Source organism: Tamandua tetradactyla, chromosome 11 (genome assembly GCF_023851605.1).
Source record: "Tamandua tetradactyla isolate mTamTet1 chromosome 11, mTamTet1.pri, whole genome shotgun sequence".
NCBI classification, from domain to species: Eukaryota; Metazoa; Chordata; class Mammalia; order Pilosa; family Myrmecophagidae; genus Tamandua; species Tamandua tetradactyla.
Genome location: NC_135337.1, coordinates 24,335,369 through 24,350,225, shown reverse-complemented (window position 1 = coordinate 24,350,225; position 14,857 = coordinate 24,335,369). Strand labels below are relative to the sequence as shown.

The 14,857-nt window shown below is 37.2% G+C and overlaps 1 protein-coding gene across 13 annotated transcripts in view; it reads right to left on the bottom strand.

The window, feature by feature from the left end:
- The window catches only part of PLPPR5 (phospholipid phosphatase related 5), a 413,822-nt gene that overhangs the window by 18,231 nt on the left and 380,734 nt on the right, over nucleotides 1-14,857 (bottom strand). For 12 of the 13 annotated variants that reach the window (XM_077120160.1, XM_077120157.1, XM_077120168.1 and 9 more), the window contains one exon: nucleotides 11,492-11,626. In XM_077120160.1, coding sequence (XP_076976275.1) covers nucleotides 11,492-11,626 — 135 coding nt within the window. The remainder of the gene's footprint in view (nucleotides 1-11,491; nucleotides 11,627-14,857) is intronic. The other variant, XM_077120156.1, reaches the window with a different exon arrangement.

The following is a 14,857-nucleotide window of genomic DNA, read 5'->3' as shown; positions in this document are numbered from 1 at the left end:
TAAACTGTAAGCTTTATATCAATATTTAATTTATTGAGCTTGATAACTGTACTTAAAGTGGTTACATAAGTGAATATCCTTGCTCTCAGGGAATAGTCTTGGAAATATGCATTCAAGGAACATGATGTATGCAACCTACTCTCAAATGTTTAGAAAACAACAAATAGATAGATAGTTAGACTGATAGATCGATGGATAGAATGATAAAGCAAATGGAACAAAAGTGTTAAAATTGATGGGCCTGGGTGGCTGGGGGTGGGCGTTGTTGAAGCTCTCCATATGGGTTTTGTTTTGCAACTGTCCTGTAAGTTTGAAATTATTTTACAATAAAAAAGTTAAATAAAAAATAGTAACAGCAATGATACTTGGCTATCATTAAGGGCCTCATAGGTGCCAGACCCTGTACTAAGTGCTGGTTAGCTTATGAACCCTCAAAGAGTCATCTGAATTTCATATTTCTATGAATAAGAAAAAAGACTCAGAGCATTTAATAAGTTGCCCAAGGTCAAACTTGCCTCAAATTCCCACTCAGTCTGCTTCTAAAACCTGTGTGCAGAAGGACTACACTGTGATGTCTGGAATTTCATTGTAGGAATGGATTGCAATAGACTCAACAATTCACTACTGATATACATTTAAGCTTTTCAAGATTTGACATCACAAACAGCTGCAATGCATGGTAACTTGGTTATTTAGTGGACACTGAGATATGATGAGCCTGTTTCCACAGATGACTAATTCTTTTCATAAAATAACATGTAATGAATGTTCAAATTTACTTAGCTTTCAGAAAAATCATGACTTTTCCTCATAAAATATGGTAATTAGCTACATGACAAACTCCCTATAATTAATGGATAAATTGCTGGCATAAAAATAAAGAATGCTTGCATGCTATAATTACTCTGCAGTTCACAGTTTATCAAACATGTGCTTTGAACATAAGAGGTTATATAAGTACATAATTTCTAAAAGAAACCTTTTCCTTCTCGGTACAAAACTGACAACCAGAAAATGACAGCTGGGATAATAGTGCTAAATCTGACCATGCCTACGGAACAAATCCTAGCAGGGCTCCCTTTCCTCAGAGGGCTGGCTTGAAGGATCTCCCTCTAATCATCAATTATAAAGATCAAACTACCAGGAAGAATTTTTTTTTTCTTAATACATGGGCAGGCACTGGGAATCGAACTGGGGTCTCTGCCATGGCAGGCGAGAACTCTGCCACTGAGCCACTTTGGCCCACCCTACCAGGAAGAATTTCATGTTCACTTGTTTCTCAGTATGAGACTACAATGAAATTCCATGTATCTATTCCACAAAACATCCTCATCACAAAAAGGAAGAGAAACAACTGTAGCTTCCCCTCCCAATAAGCTTCCTGGTTGATGAGCATGAATAAATGCCGCTCAGCATGAATAAAAGCTCCAAAGGCAAGTTCAGCTGTATTTCCACCATCTCAACCTGTGGGTCTGTGCGATTGCCGGAGGCAGACCATGCACTGTGCACGCTTCATTTTGTCTTGAAAAGGGAATGAAATGAGCTGAGAGGAAAGTGGATGCTCAATGGGGTGAGGTGCCAATGCTCTCCTCTTTGGTGGATAAAGAGGGGAATCTTATTCAAATCATCTCATTGGAATTCCCAGCCTGAGGCCTGCCCTTTGGGATTCAGATTTGCCAATCCCCATGCTTGTGCAAGCCAATTCCTATGATAAATCTCATAATCTGTTGGTTTTATTTCTTTGGAGAACCCTAATACAGTGTCTAAATATATTGTGTCATTTTTCTTTGCCAATTATCAGCAATGTGAACTTTCACAAAGTACTTAAACTCTTAGAAGGTCAAATTTCTTGAACTACAAAATGGAGGGAATTAGTGGGGTGTATCATTGTAGTAGAGAATTGGCTAAACTGCTGTAGCAAAGAGATTAAAATAATCCAATGGTATAGGGAAGAAAATAGTTTCTTTCTTTCTCTGTATAGTCTAGAGTATGTATATGGGCTCAGCTCCATTGGCTCAGCCAGGATGCCAGGGTGGCAGGATGGACTGGCCATCTTAAAAAGTGACTTCCAGTCATCAACATGGTGATATAAACAGCTACTAAAAACCTCTTTCTAGACATTCAGGAAAAAAATAAAAAGGACAATTCTCACTGATACAGAACACTAGAGGAAGGTAAAGACTGGAGAAGGATCTACAAATGCTGAATCGTAGAAAGAGAAAAATACCAAGTAAGCAACTTCCATCAGGGACTGGCCTGTCCTCTCCCCTGCCCCTCGCTTGGCCCCACACAATTTGGGAAGTGCACAGAATCAGCAGTTGGGATGCCTCCCACCTCCCACCAGAGGCACAGACTATAAAACCTCTCATAGCAGTGAGAAAGATCCCCACCTATATCCAGACACTGAGACCCAAGCCCACAGAGACCCACAGGCAGCCATGGGGGAGGTCAGAATACAAAAGGGCGGCAAGAAGAAATGTCCAAAGTAGAGGACTAGAGAGGAAACCACAAAATGTTCCCTAAAAGCTGCAAGTAGCCAAGCAGAAAATAACCAAATCAACTGTTTGGAGACTTGGGGGACCGGGGAGGATATTTCAAGGCCCAAATCAGTGAGAGATGAAAAGTGTGAGAAAACATGGACAGAGACTGTGCTCCCAGCCCTGGGTCCTGGTGCCCTTCCCCCACCCTTCAGGGAAACAGCAGCAGGTGGCCTGTTCCTTGTCTGGGGGACAGCTGCAGATTGGGGCAGCTGGAAGCTTCCTCTGTTGCAATGAAAGTGGGGGATATAGGCCCACATTGAGCCTGATTTTGTTCAGCAAAGTGAGGGCCCACGAACCTCACAGTTTCAGCCCCACCAGGTCATGAACTAGGCTCTAGGAGGTGAACAGTTTCGGAGGACAATGAAGTCACTGAACAGCTCCATGTGCTGGTCAGGCCGGAAACTGTGGGGGAATTGCAGGGCTTTTCAGAGCCTCTCCAGATCCTACCTCAGGCCCACTGGAGCTGGTCTACACCCCCTGCACAGGTACTCAGCCCTGTTTTGGCTGAGGAGTATGGATGACCCAACTGTCAAAGCAATGTTCTAATGCAAACCAGGTCTTGTTGGTCGGTGTAAAGTAGAGCACTCCTGGCTGGCAGCTGGTCAGGGCATTGAACCTTTCAGTCCACCAGTCTGAGAGCTTTCTATGTGGGAGACTGGGAATCACCACACACATTGTGCCCAGAGGTCGGGTTTGAGCCAAGATGCATGGTGCCCACCCCTATATCTGGAGATGGTAGCTTCCAGAACACATGGAGAACTGTGGCCCTGACTAGATAGATTGTTGCCTGGTTAGGCCCATGGATTTTTGTATGGGGTTGGGTCACAGTGGGCTGCCACAGTCGGGGAGAGGTGGGACTGTGGGGAAGAAGAGGTGGTCCAAGTGTGCTGTCTGCTGGCAAGACTGGAAAGACAAGTGCAGTCTGGCAAACTGCTTTTTCTTTCTGCCCAGCTCCTAACAGATTTCCAAAAAGGCTGAACCTCCGGTGTGAGACCCCAGCCCTGATTTGTCTGGGAAACACTGACAAATCAAGCATAAAGAAGACATTTAATGCAAACCCAAGCAACTACACAATCTTAGATGAGCAAGGGAAATCAACTTTCAAAACAACCTTATCAAGATAATCAAATGCCAATAAACCAACAGAAAATCACAAAGCACATGGAAAAGCAAGAAGATACGGCCAAGCCAAATGATCAAATTAAAAAGCCAGAGGGACACAGAATTTAGAACTACTCAAAGACGTACATATATATCTCCTAAATAACTTTTATGAGTTGGCTAAAGAAATAAATGTGGACATCAAGAAGGCAATAGAAGAGCATAAAGAAAAATTTGAAAGAATAAATAGAAAAAATAGATCTTACAGAAATGAAAGATACTGTAGAGCAAATAAAAAATAACTTGAGACAAACAACAGCAGATTTGAAGAGGCAAAAAAAAAAAGAATAAATGAATAGAAGATAGAGCAACTGAATTGAGAACACAAAAGAACAAATGGTGAAAAAAGATGGAAACATTTGAATTGGATCTAAGGGAAATGACTGACAACATATAACACGCAAATATAAGAACAACTGGTGTCCCAGAAGGAGAAGACAAAGTAAAGGGCTAGGAAGATTATTTGAGTAGATAATTGGAGAAAATTTCCCAACTCTTATGAAAAATATAAATATGCAAATAAGAGAAGCCCGACAAACTCTAAATAAAATAAATACAAATAGACCCACTCCAAGACTGTCAAATGCTGAAGAGAAGGAAAGAGTACTGAAAGCAGTAAGATAAAAGCAAATCACCACATACAAGGGCAGCCACATAAAACTACTCATAGGGCACCATGGAGGTGAAAAGGCAGTGGTATGATATATTTACGATATCCAAGAATTCTTTATCCAGCAAAGTTGTCCTTCAAAAGTGATGGAGAGTTTAAAACTTTCACAGATAAACACATGCTGAGATAATGTGCTAACCAGAGACCTGCCCTAAAAAGAAATACTATAAGGGAGTTCTGTTGGTTAAAAAAAAGACAAGAGAGAGAGAGGCATGGAGGACAGCACAGAAATGATGTGTTAGTAAGGGCAACTTAAAGGATTAAAAGAGAGAGAAAAATATATATATCCCGCAAATAAAAACCAAAGGATAAGAAGGTTGAATCAAAAATGGCCTTTATAGTATTAGCTTTGAATGTTAACAGATTAAACCCTTCAATTAAAAGACACAGATTGGGGCAGGCCATGGTGGCTCAGTGGCAGAGTTCTCGCCTGCCATGCCGGAGACCCAGGTTTGTTTCCCGGTGCCTGTCCATGTAAAACAACAACAACAAAAAGATACAGATTGGCAGAATGGATTTTAAAATATGATCCATCTATATGCTGTTTATAAAAAATTCATCATAGACCCAAAGATACAAATGGGTTGAAAGTTAAAGGATGGAAAAAGACATTCTATGCAAGTAGTAACCAAAAGAAAGCTGGGGTAACTATACTAATATCAGACAAAACAGACAAGGAAGGACACTATATATTACTAGAAGGGACAATTCACTAAGAAGAAATAACAATCAGAAGTGATTATACACCCAATCAAGGAGCTCCAAAGTACATGAGGCAAGCACTGGCAAGACTGAAGGGAGAAAGAGATTTTCTACAATAGTGGAAGACTTCAACACACCACACTCTTCTATCACTAGAATAACCAGAGAGAGAATCAATAAGAAAATAGATCACCTAAACAATATGATAAATGAATTAGACCTAACAGACGTATATAGATTGTTGCACCCCAAAACACCAGGATATACATTCTTCTCAAGTGCTCATAGAACATTCTCCAGAATAGATCATATACTGAGCCACAAAAGAGGACTTAAGAATTTTAAAAAGATTGAAATTATTTTCAATGCGCTTTCTTTTATCATAATGAAATGAAGCTGGGAATCAATAACCACCAAAACATTGGTACTTTCACAAATATATGGAGATTAAAACAACATACTCTTAAACAATTAGCAGGTCAGATTACAAGTGAAACCAGTAAATATCTGGAAACAAATGAAAATGAGAATACAACATATTAAAACCTATGGGATTCAGTGCCTTCATTAAAAAGCAAACAAGAAACTAGAGAAGAACAGCAATCTAATCCTAAAGCAAATAGAAGAAAAGAAATAAAGATTTAAGTGGAAATAAATGATTTGAAGAACCAGAACAACAGAGAGATTCAATAAAACCAAAAGTTAGTTATTTGAAAAGATCAGCAAGATTGACAAACCCTTAGCCAGACTGACAGAATAATAGAGAGAAGATAAAAATAAACAAAATCAGAAATGAGAGGGCGTCATTATTATGTGCACCAAAGAAATTTAAAAATACGTCGTTAGAGGATACAATGAACAACTGGATGCCAACAAACTAGACAGCCTAGATGAAATGGACAATTTCCTAGAAACACATGGACAACCTATACTGACTCGAAAAGAAACAGAAGTCCTCAACAGATCAATCACAAATAGAGATTCAATCATCATCAAAAACCTCCCTCTGAAGAAAAGCCTAAGGCCAGATGCCTTTACAAGGGAATTTTAAAAAACATTGAAGTATCAGGTAGCTTTTACATAGGTTTTCCAAAAAACTGAAGAAACTGGAATGCCACTTAAATCATTCTATGAAGCAAACATCGCTCTAATACCCAAACCTGATAAAGATACTAAAAGAAAGAAAAACTACAGACCAATGTCTCTAATGAACACAGACACAAAAATTTTCAACAAAATACTGACAAATCGAATCCAAAGGCACATCAAAAGAATTGTACACCATGATCAAGTAGGGTTTATTTAAGTCACATGGGGATAGTTCAACTCAAGATTATCAATCAACATAATACAACACATTAAATTGAATGGGAAAAATTACATGATCATCATGATTGACACAGAAAGGGCATTTAACAAAATTTAGCATCCTTTGTTTATAAAAACAGTTCAAAAAGTAGGACTCAAAGGAAATTGCCTCAATATCATAAAGGGAAAACTGTCAGTTAACATCATACTCAATGGTGAGAGACAAAGCCATCCCCCTAAGATTGGGAACAAGACTTGGATGCCCACTGCTACCACCGTTATTCAACATTGTGCTAAAAGTTCTAGCTAGAACAATCAGGCAAGAAAAAGAACTCAAAGACATCCAAATTGGAAAGGAAGAAGTAAAACTGTCATTATGTGCAGATGGTATGATGCTGTATTTGGAACATCTCAAGAAACCTATGTAAAAGCTACTTGAGCTAATAAATTCAGCAAAGTGGTGGGATTCAAGATTAATGTGCAAAAATCAGTAGTTTTTCTATATGCTAGTAATGATCTAATTGAGGAGGCAATTAAGAAGAAGGTTCCATTCACAATAGCAACTAAAAGAATCAAGCATCTAGGAATAAACTTAACCAAGGATGTAAAGGACCTGAACACAGAAAACTACAAAACATTACTAAAAAAAATTCAACGAGACCGAAATAGGTGGAAGACATTCTGTGTTCATGGATAGGAAGACTAAATGTTGTTACGATGTCAACTCTACCCAAACTGATCTACATATTCAATGCACTACCAATCAAAATTGCAACAGTCTACTTTGCAGACTTTGAAAAGTTATTACATTTATTTGGAAGGGGCAGGGGCCTTGAATAGCTAAATGCATCCTAAAAAAGAGAACAAAGTGGGAGGACTTATACTTCCTGACTTTAAAGATTATTATAAAATCACAGTGGTCAAAACAGCATGGTATTAGCACAAAGATAGATATATTGATCAATGGAATAAAATTGAGAGTTCAGAAATAGACTCTCAGATCTATTCCTCAGATCAGCTGATTTTTGCCAAGGACCCTGAATTCACTAAACTGAGACAGAATAGCCTTTTCAATAAATGGGCCTGGAAGAACTGGATATCATATCCAAAATAATGAAAGAGCACCCTAACTCTCACCCTATACAAAAAATAAACTTGAAATGGATAAAAGACCTAAATATAAGAATAAGTGTCCATAAAAATCCTAGAAGAAAATACAGAGAAACATCTTCAAGACCTGTGATAGGAGGTAGCTTCTTAGATCTCCCACAAAAAGCATAAGTAACAAAAGAAGAAATAGATAACTGGGAATTCCTCAAGATAGAACACTTCTGTGCTTCAAAGGACTTTATAAAAAAAAGGTGACAAGGCAGCCAATTCAATTGGAAAGAATATTTGATAAACATATATCTGATAAGGGTTTGATATCCAGTATATATAAAGAAATCTTGCAACTCAACGATAAAAGGACAAACTGGGCGGGCCATGGTGGCTCAGCAAGCAGACTTCTTGCCTGCTATGCCGCAGACTCAGGTTTGATTCCTGGTGCCTGACCATCCCATGTAAAAAAAAAAAAAAAAAAAAATGGACAAACTACCAATTATAAAATGGGCAAAAGATATGAATAGACATTTTTCCAAAGAGGAAATACACATGACTAAAAAGCACATGAAAATATCTTCATCTTCATTAGTTATTAGGGAAATGCAAACCAAACCACAATGAGATATCATCTCACACCTATAAGATTGGCCGCTACTAAACCAATAGGAAACTACAAATGCTGGGAGAGGATGTGGGGAAACAGGAACACTTATTCACTGTTGGTGGGAATGTAAAATGGTACCGCTATTGTAAAAGACAGTTTGGCGTTCCTCAGAAAGCTAAATGTTGAGGTACCCTATAAGCCAGCAATTCTAGTACTCGGTATATACCCAGGAGATCTGAAAGCAGGAACTGGAACAGACATTTGCACACAGATGTTCATAGTGGCCTTATTCACAATTGCCAAAAGATGGAAACAATCCAGGAGGTCATCTACAGATGAGTGGTAAACAAAATACGGTATATGATGAAATATTATGCAGCAGTAAGAAGGAATGATGTCCTGAAGGATGTGACAATATGGATGAACTTTATGGACACCCAAGCCCACAGATGAAATAAGCCAGACATAAAAGTTCAGATAATGTATGATTTCATTAATATGAACTAACTAGAACATGTAAACTCAGAGTTTTAAAATGTAGAGTACCTAGAGAAAGACAGAAGCCAGAGAAAGGGGAGTGTTTAACATGTACAGAACTGTTAATGAGGTTGCACTTAAATGTTCAGGAATGGATAGAGGGAATGATAGCTTGTTATTGGAGTTATAAGCTATGGTGCCCTAGTGTAGGTTAATTTGATTGAAAGTGATTGTTTAAAGTCATGTATGTTGCTGATTAATACTACGAATATAAATAAGTTCTTGCCTGAGCTACTACAAATATAAAAAAAAAAGTAATAGAATAGTATATGGGGAAAAAACATAACTATTGCAAACTACGGACTATATTTAATAATTATATTTTAATATTCTTTCATCAACAGTAACAAATTTACTTCACCAATACTACAGGTCAACAATGGGGGGGGTGACAAAGCGTATAGGAGGATTTGGGTTTAGTTTTTATTCTTATTTCTGTTTTGGAGTAACTAATGTTCTAAAATTGATCACGGGGACGTATGCACAACTATGTGATGATACTGTGAGCTAGTGATTGTATGCTTTGGATGGTTCACATGATGAGTGAATACATGTCAATAAAATAGGAAAAAAAGTGACTTCCAAGGTTGCTCCATTTATTACCTTCTCCATTTAGCAAGAAGAGGTAGAGAAAGTCCTGGACAAGAGTCTTCAAAAAGATGACCCAGAAGTTGAATGTATCCCTTCTGATCACCTTCCATTGTTCTATTCTTAGTTGTGTGGCCATACCTAATGGGAAGGGAGCTGGGGAAATATTTACTGTAGCTAGTCAGTCATGGGCATATCTAAAACTGGGGGATTCAATTACTAAAAGGAAGTAGTGCTGGTGGACTGCTAGAGGTCTTTGCCCTTATAATTACATGATACCCAGCTTTAAAAATATGTTCTAAGGATTAACATTATATGTGTAGAGCACTAGAAGTGTTTTTGTGGGATTTACAGGGTGATCATCATTGTAACTGACACAGACTGAATGGTAATTAAATGGTAGTCATCAGCATATCATCATCACCATCATCATCACCATCATCATCAATATTTAGTACCTTTTTTTGCACTTGAATGCTTGAATTCACTCCACATCACCATGAATAAGTGATTATATAGCCTTTATTGAATTCCTCTGTAAAAGGAATTTCATTCTCTCTTAAGGCAACAATTTTTCAGAAAGTTTTGCCTTTTTCCGGCTATCTCCCTCCCTCCACTTTCCTTTCTTTCATCCCAGTTGTGATCTGTGAGACGCCCTCAGAACAAATCTCATCCTTCTTCCACATGATATATCCCAGTGGTTGTCAAATAAGAGCCATTTATATGAGCCACTGCCTCTTCTGTGAGTTTCGTTTTTCCTAGATTTATCATTTTTCCTTCCTTCAAAAGTACTTCATAATCCACTTTGAGCCCTTTCACCATCCTGGACACATTCATTCACTCCTTTAACAAATATTTATTGAGTGCTGACTATTCTGCTTTGTCAATATCTACCTTAAAAATGTGTTGCCAAAGGTAGTATGTTGTATTCCAAGTTTATCTGACCAGCCAGAGCGAAGAAGAACAAACCATAAATCCCACCACTCAGAAAATAGTTTTCTCTAAGTGAGACTTAAGATTATAATAACTCTTTTGGCAGCTATATCATGCTGTTGACAGGCTGAATTATAGTCAGATATGACCTCCAAGCCTTTTTCATTTGGGTAGTTAACCCGGGTGCCCCTACTCTACCCAGGAATTCTTTTTTACCCACATTCAAAAGAATTTCCTTTATTTACAGTTGTTAATACATCTTATTGCAGACTGTCAATAACTCTTATTCTGCACAGATTCATACCATTTGCACACTTGAAATAACAGGTAATTGGACTTTTAATCCAAGATGTCAATCAAAACTTGGAACTGGCTAAGAAATGATGATCATACATCTATGTGATGATGTTAAGAATTACTGATTGCATATGTAGAATGGAATGATTTCTAAATGTTGTGTTAATTTCTTTTTTTTCTTTAATTAATAAGAAAAAATTCCAATTATAAAAAAAAAAGAAAAAAAAAAAACTTGGAACTGGGCAGGGCTGAGGTTAAGCCACAAGTAAAATCCTCTGAGTAATCATGTAACCAGTTACAAATGCATATAACTGCAGCATCATTAAGAAATATTACTCTACCTTGTTTACAAGACTCTGGGAAAGTTTTTGTAAATATTTGGTTATATTTCTATTAATTATGTCTATGGCATTGACCTGAAATCACTGTCAAAAAAGGAAATTAGTTAGCATGGGTAGCACATTTTCTCACAAGACCACTATGTTCACTGCCATGCTCAGTGAGGCCTGAACTGCCATTCAAAATTCTGGATGGTCTGACTTCATTCAGCCCACTGACCCTCGGTGCTCCCTGATTAGGAGAGCATGATGGGAGTTTTCCTAGTGCTATACCTTTGTACACTGAGTTTAAACAAATATTTATTGAACCCCTAGTGCCAATAGCTAGGCTTTCTACTAAGCACTTTCTCTTATACATGGAACATGAAAGAAATGGAATATAGTTTATGAAAAAATGCACATATTTTCAAGGAAAATTTTCTTCTTATTTTGTTTATAAGCCAGACCAACCACAATTGAAGGCTTTTCCCAGCCTCTCTTCAACTGAAGTACTAAACATATTCTTTCTACAGGTATTCAACTTTAAGCATGGGGAATACAAAGAAATATTTTAAATATGCTATGTAGGTTTCTAAAATAATCTCTTAGATAAGCTCTTCAGGGGCTAAACTCTTGCTAAATACCACATTAGACACTGAGATTATTTCTGTATAATCAGCCATTCGCTCTACATCACAAATCACATTTTTGAATTTAAAACACAAATCACCTGTACAGATGTTACCTTTTCCAAAGGACTTTCTACTCGAGGAATGCTGATCATTGGCATCTGGGAGAGATTATCCATGTGTAAATGCTCATTTTCTGGTTGTCTTCCTTTGAAATTATTTACCACACATACAACCTAAAATTTCAGAAAACAGTTACGGTTAGATTAAAACCATGCTCCCTGTGACAATGACCCTTTGGAGTGGCTTAATATATCTAGTTATAATAACAAAATATTAAAATTACTCAACTATTACATTTATATAATTTTACATTCAGATTTACCTTGTTAAATTTTTAATTCTCCAGCAACGCAGTTACATTTAAGAAAATTCACCAATGACTAGGGAGCTCAATTAATAATGAAAATTTTCATTAAATTAAGACATAGTCAATGCTTAAATCAATCCAGAAATAATATCATAACCTTATAAAAATTCATACCAAGCTAACCCTTCCTTAATACAGCTAACCTACAATTTAACTTAAATGCTGATTATTTCCCATTGTTTCAAAATCATTACATTCATTATAATCCAACAATTAGCATTTAGCATCCTTCAGTATCTTCTCTTTAGTTACCTAGTTTATTGTCTATTATTGTATCCCATATATACTTGGCATTTCACCAATAGCTTATTGGAACTAAGAGCTTAAAGAAATGCAGTCGATCGTTGTTTCAGCTGATTATATTACATAGCTGATGAAATGTGAATTAAATTGAAGTTCTTAAATTTTAGTGTGCATAAAAATAGAGTTCTGACAATGCTAAAAATGCACATTCCTAAGTGCTCCTAGAGATTTTGATTTAGTCTATGAAGGATCGGTCTGCTAAAGTTGGCACTTTTAAAATGCATTCCAGAAGTTTCTGATGCAACTAAATCATACTTTGAGAAGGACTGAATAAAACAACACAGTATGATATAGTTGCTTGTTAACTGCTGGATAAAATACTCTTCTTTTTTCTGGGTTTTATATTCTAATACAAATATAGAATCAAAATTCAGAACTTACAGTTATAACCTAGCATACATACTTTTAAAATAAATGCTGAATATGTAATTATATATTTACTTTGTATATTGCCATAAAAGCTCCACTGGAGGCTCTTTTCTTTCGTAGGGTTCATTACTGAATGTTTTCAAAGGCCAATTAGATCTTGGTTACTCTCCAGTTTTTAAATAGAACTTACAAATGTACAAAACAGTAACTCGTACTACGAGATTTCATGTCAGAAAAAAAATTCCCTGGAAATTGGGATATATTTATTATCCTTCCACTCCATGAAGGAGTACATATCAGAAGCCTGGATCAGACCCTGATTCTTTGATACCTCCAATTCATTGTTGGTATCAAGACCCTTATTATAAGCATCCAAGGCTCGGAGATAGGTGCTTGATAAAACTAATATCAAATGTTTTTACCAATTTCATGACCCTATAACGGACTAATATTTGCTTTAGACCAAGAGTTAACAAATTTTGTCTGTACAGCGCGAGACAGTAAATATTTTTCACTCTTCCAGTCAAATTGTCCCTGCAGCAACTAGCCAACTCTGCCATTTTAGAACAAGCAGCCACAGTGAATTTGTAAATGAATGGGTAAGACTGTTTTCCAGTGTAACTTTCTTTGTAACAATAGTCACTGGGCTAAATCTGGCCCATGGGCTGTAGTTTGCCCAATGACCCATGCTCTAGGGTAAAAAGGATATAATAAAGAATTTTAGCCAACAACAGAAAAACAAAGCAGTTTCACACCTATTTCATGATTTACACATACAGACTCTTTTCCTTTTCGTTACTATTTTGAATTATTGGAATATTGGTCAGATGAAAAAATCCTATAATTTCTTCTGAAGTAAAAATTTGTTGAAAAGTAACTATGACTATAGACATATGGAACTCACAAGATGAAGAAAAGTTCTTAAATTAATATGGGTCTCTGAAATTGGTACAATTTTTAATGCAATTTTATTGAGATATATTTATACAATATATAATTCATCCAAACTATATAATTAATAGCTCACAGTATCATTATAGTTGTGCATTCATCACCACAATCAATTTTAGAACAATTTTCATTACTCAAAAAAAAAAAGCAAAATAAAATAAAAATTAAAAAGAACATCCAAAACATCCCATACTCCTTGGGGTGGTTTGAAACTATTATGTACCACAGATGCCAGCCAGGTGCCTTCCCAGGTGACAGAGGTGTTCTTTATGGCATAAGCCTTTCTTAAGTGAAGATGACCTCTTGTGAGTGCCTTAATTTGGACATTTTCACAACCTTAGAACTGTAAACTTGCAACTTAATAAATTCCTCTTTTAAAAGCTTTCCATTTCAGGTATATTGCATTCTGGCAGCTTAACAAACTAATACAGATTTTGATACCAAATGTGGGGTGCTATGGTTGCAAATACCAAACATCTTAGAATGGCTTTTTAAATGGATATGGGGAATATTCTGGAAGAGTTGTTAGGACTTTGATAGAGTAGACCTAGAATGCTTTTAAAAGATTGTTGGTAGAAATGTGGAGTGTAAAGATACCTCTGACAAGGTTTTAGACAGAAATGAAGGGCGTGCCATTGCAAACTGGAAGGAAGGCATTCCTTGTGGTTGGAAGGCAGAATTTGAGAGAGATGAACTTAGATATTTAGTAGAAGAAATTCCAAATGTGGAAAATGCAATCTGGTTGCTCCTTGTAGCTTGTAATAAAATGTGAAAGGAAAAAAGATAAGTTGAGAACTGAACCCTTATGTACAAAGAAAACAAAAATTGGTGGTCTGGAAAATTCTGGGCTTCCAGAAAGTGAGACCCCATTGAACAGAGCCCCACATGAAGATTTAACAAAACATGGAAGCAGCCAGCCATTACAGGACAAGCAAGGATTGGAGATGGAGTTATCCAGAAAGGACTTGTGAGAATCCTATTGTCTGATGGTTATGATCCCTGAATACCAAGGAGATCTGTATAAACAGAATCATTGCCAATCTGGACTAAAAGAGACAGAAAAGGGACAAATTTACAGAAACAAGTCTTCAGACCAGAACCACAGAAGCTAAGGTTTGAAGCCAAGAAACCTCAGATCCAGAGAGTGGACCCACCCAAGCACTTGGAGAAGGTGAGTTTGACCCAAAGGCAGAGGGGCTGGCCTTCCACCTCAATTCTGAAGAGTTTTGCCACTCCAGGCCTCCGAGAGAGTGGAGTACATAAACTGAGGATTTGGGGAGCCTGGCTGCCATTTCATTGTTCTGAACGGGTTGAGCAAATGCCCAGGAGATGGCAGAGACCCCAGGTGCCATCCCAAAGCTTGGAGACAGTGGACCTGAGAGAAAGGTGGTCCCCCAATGCACCCCAGTGTTGC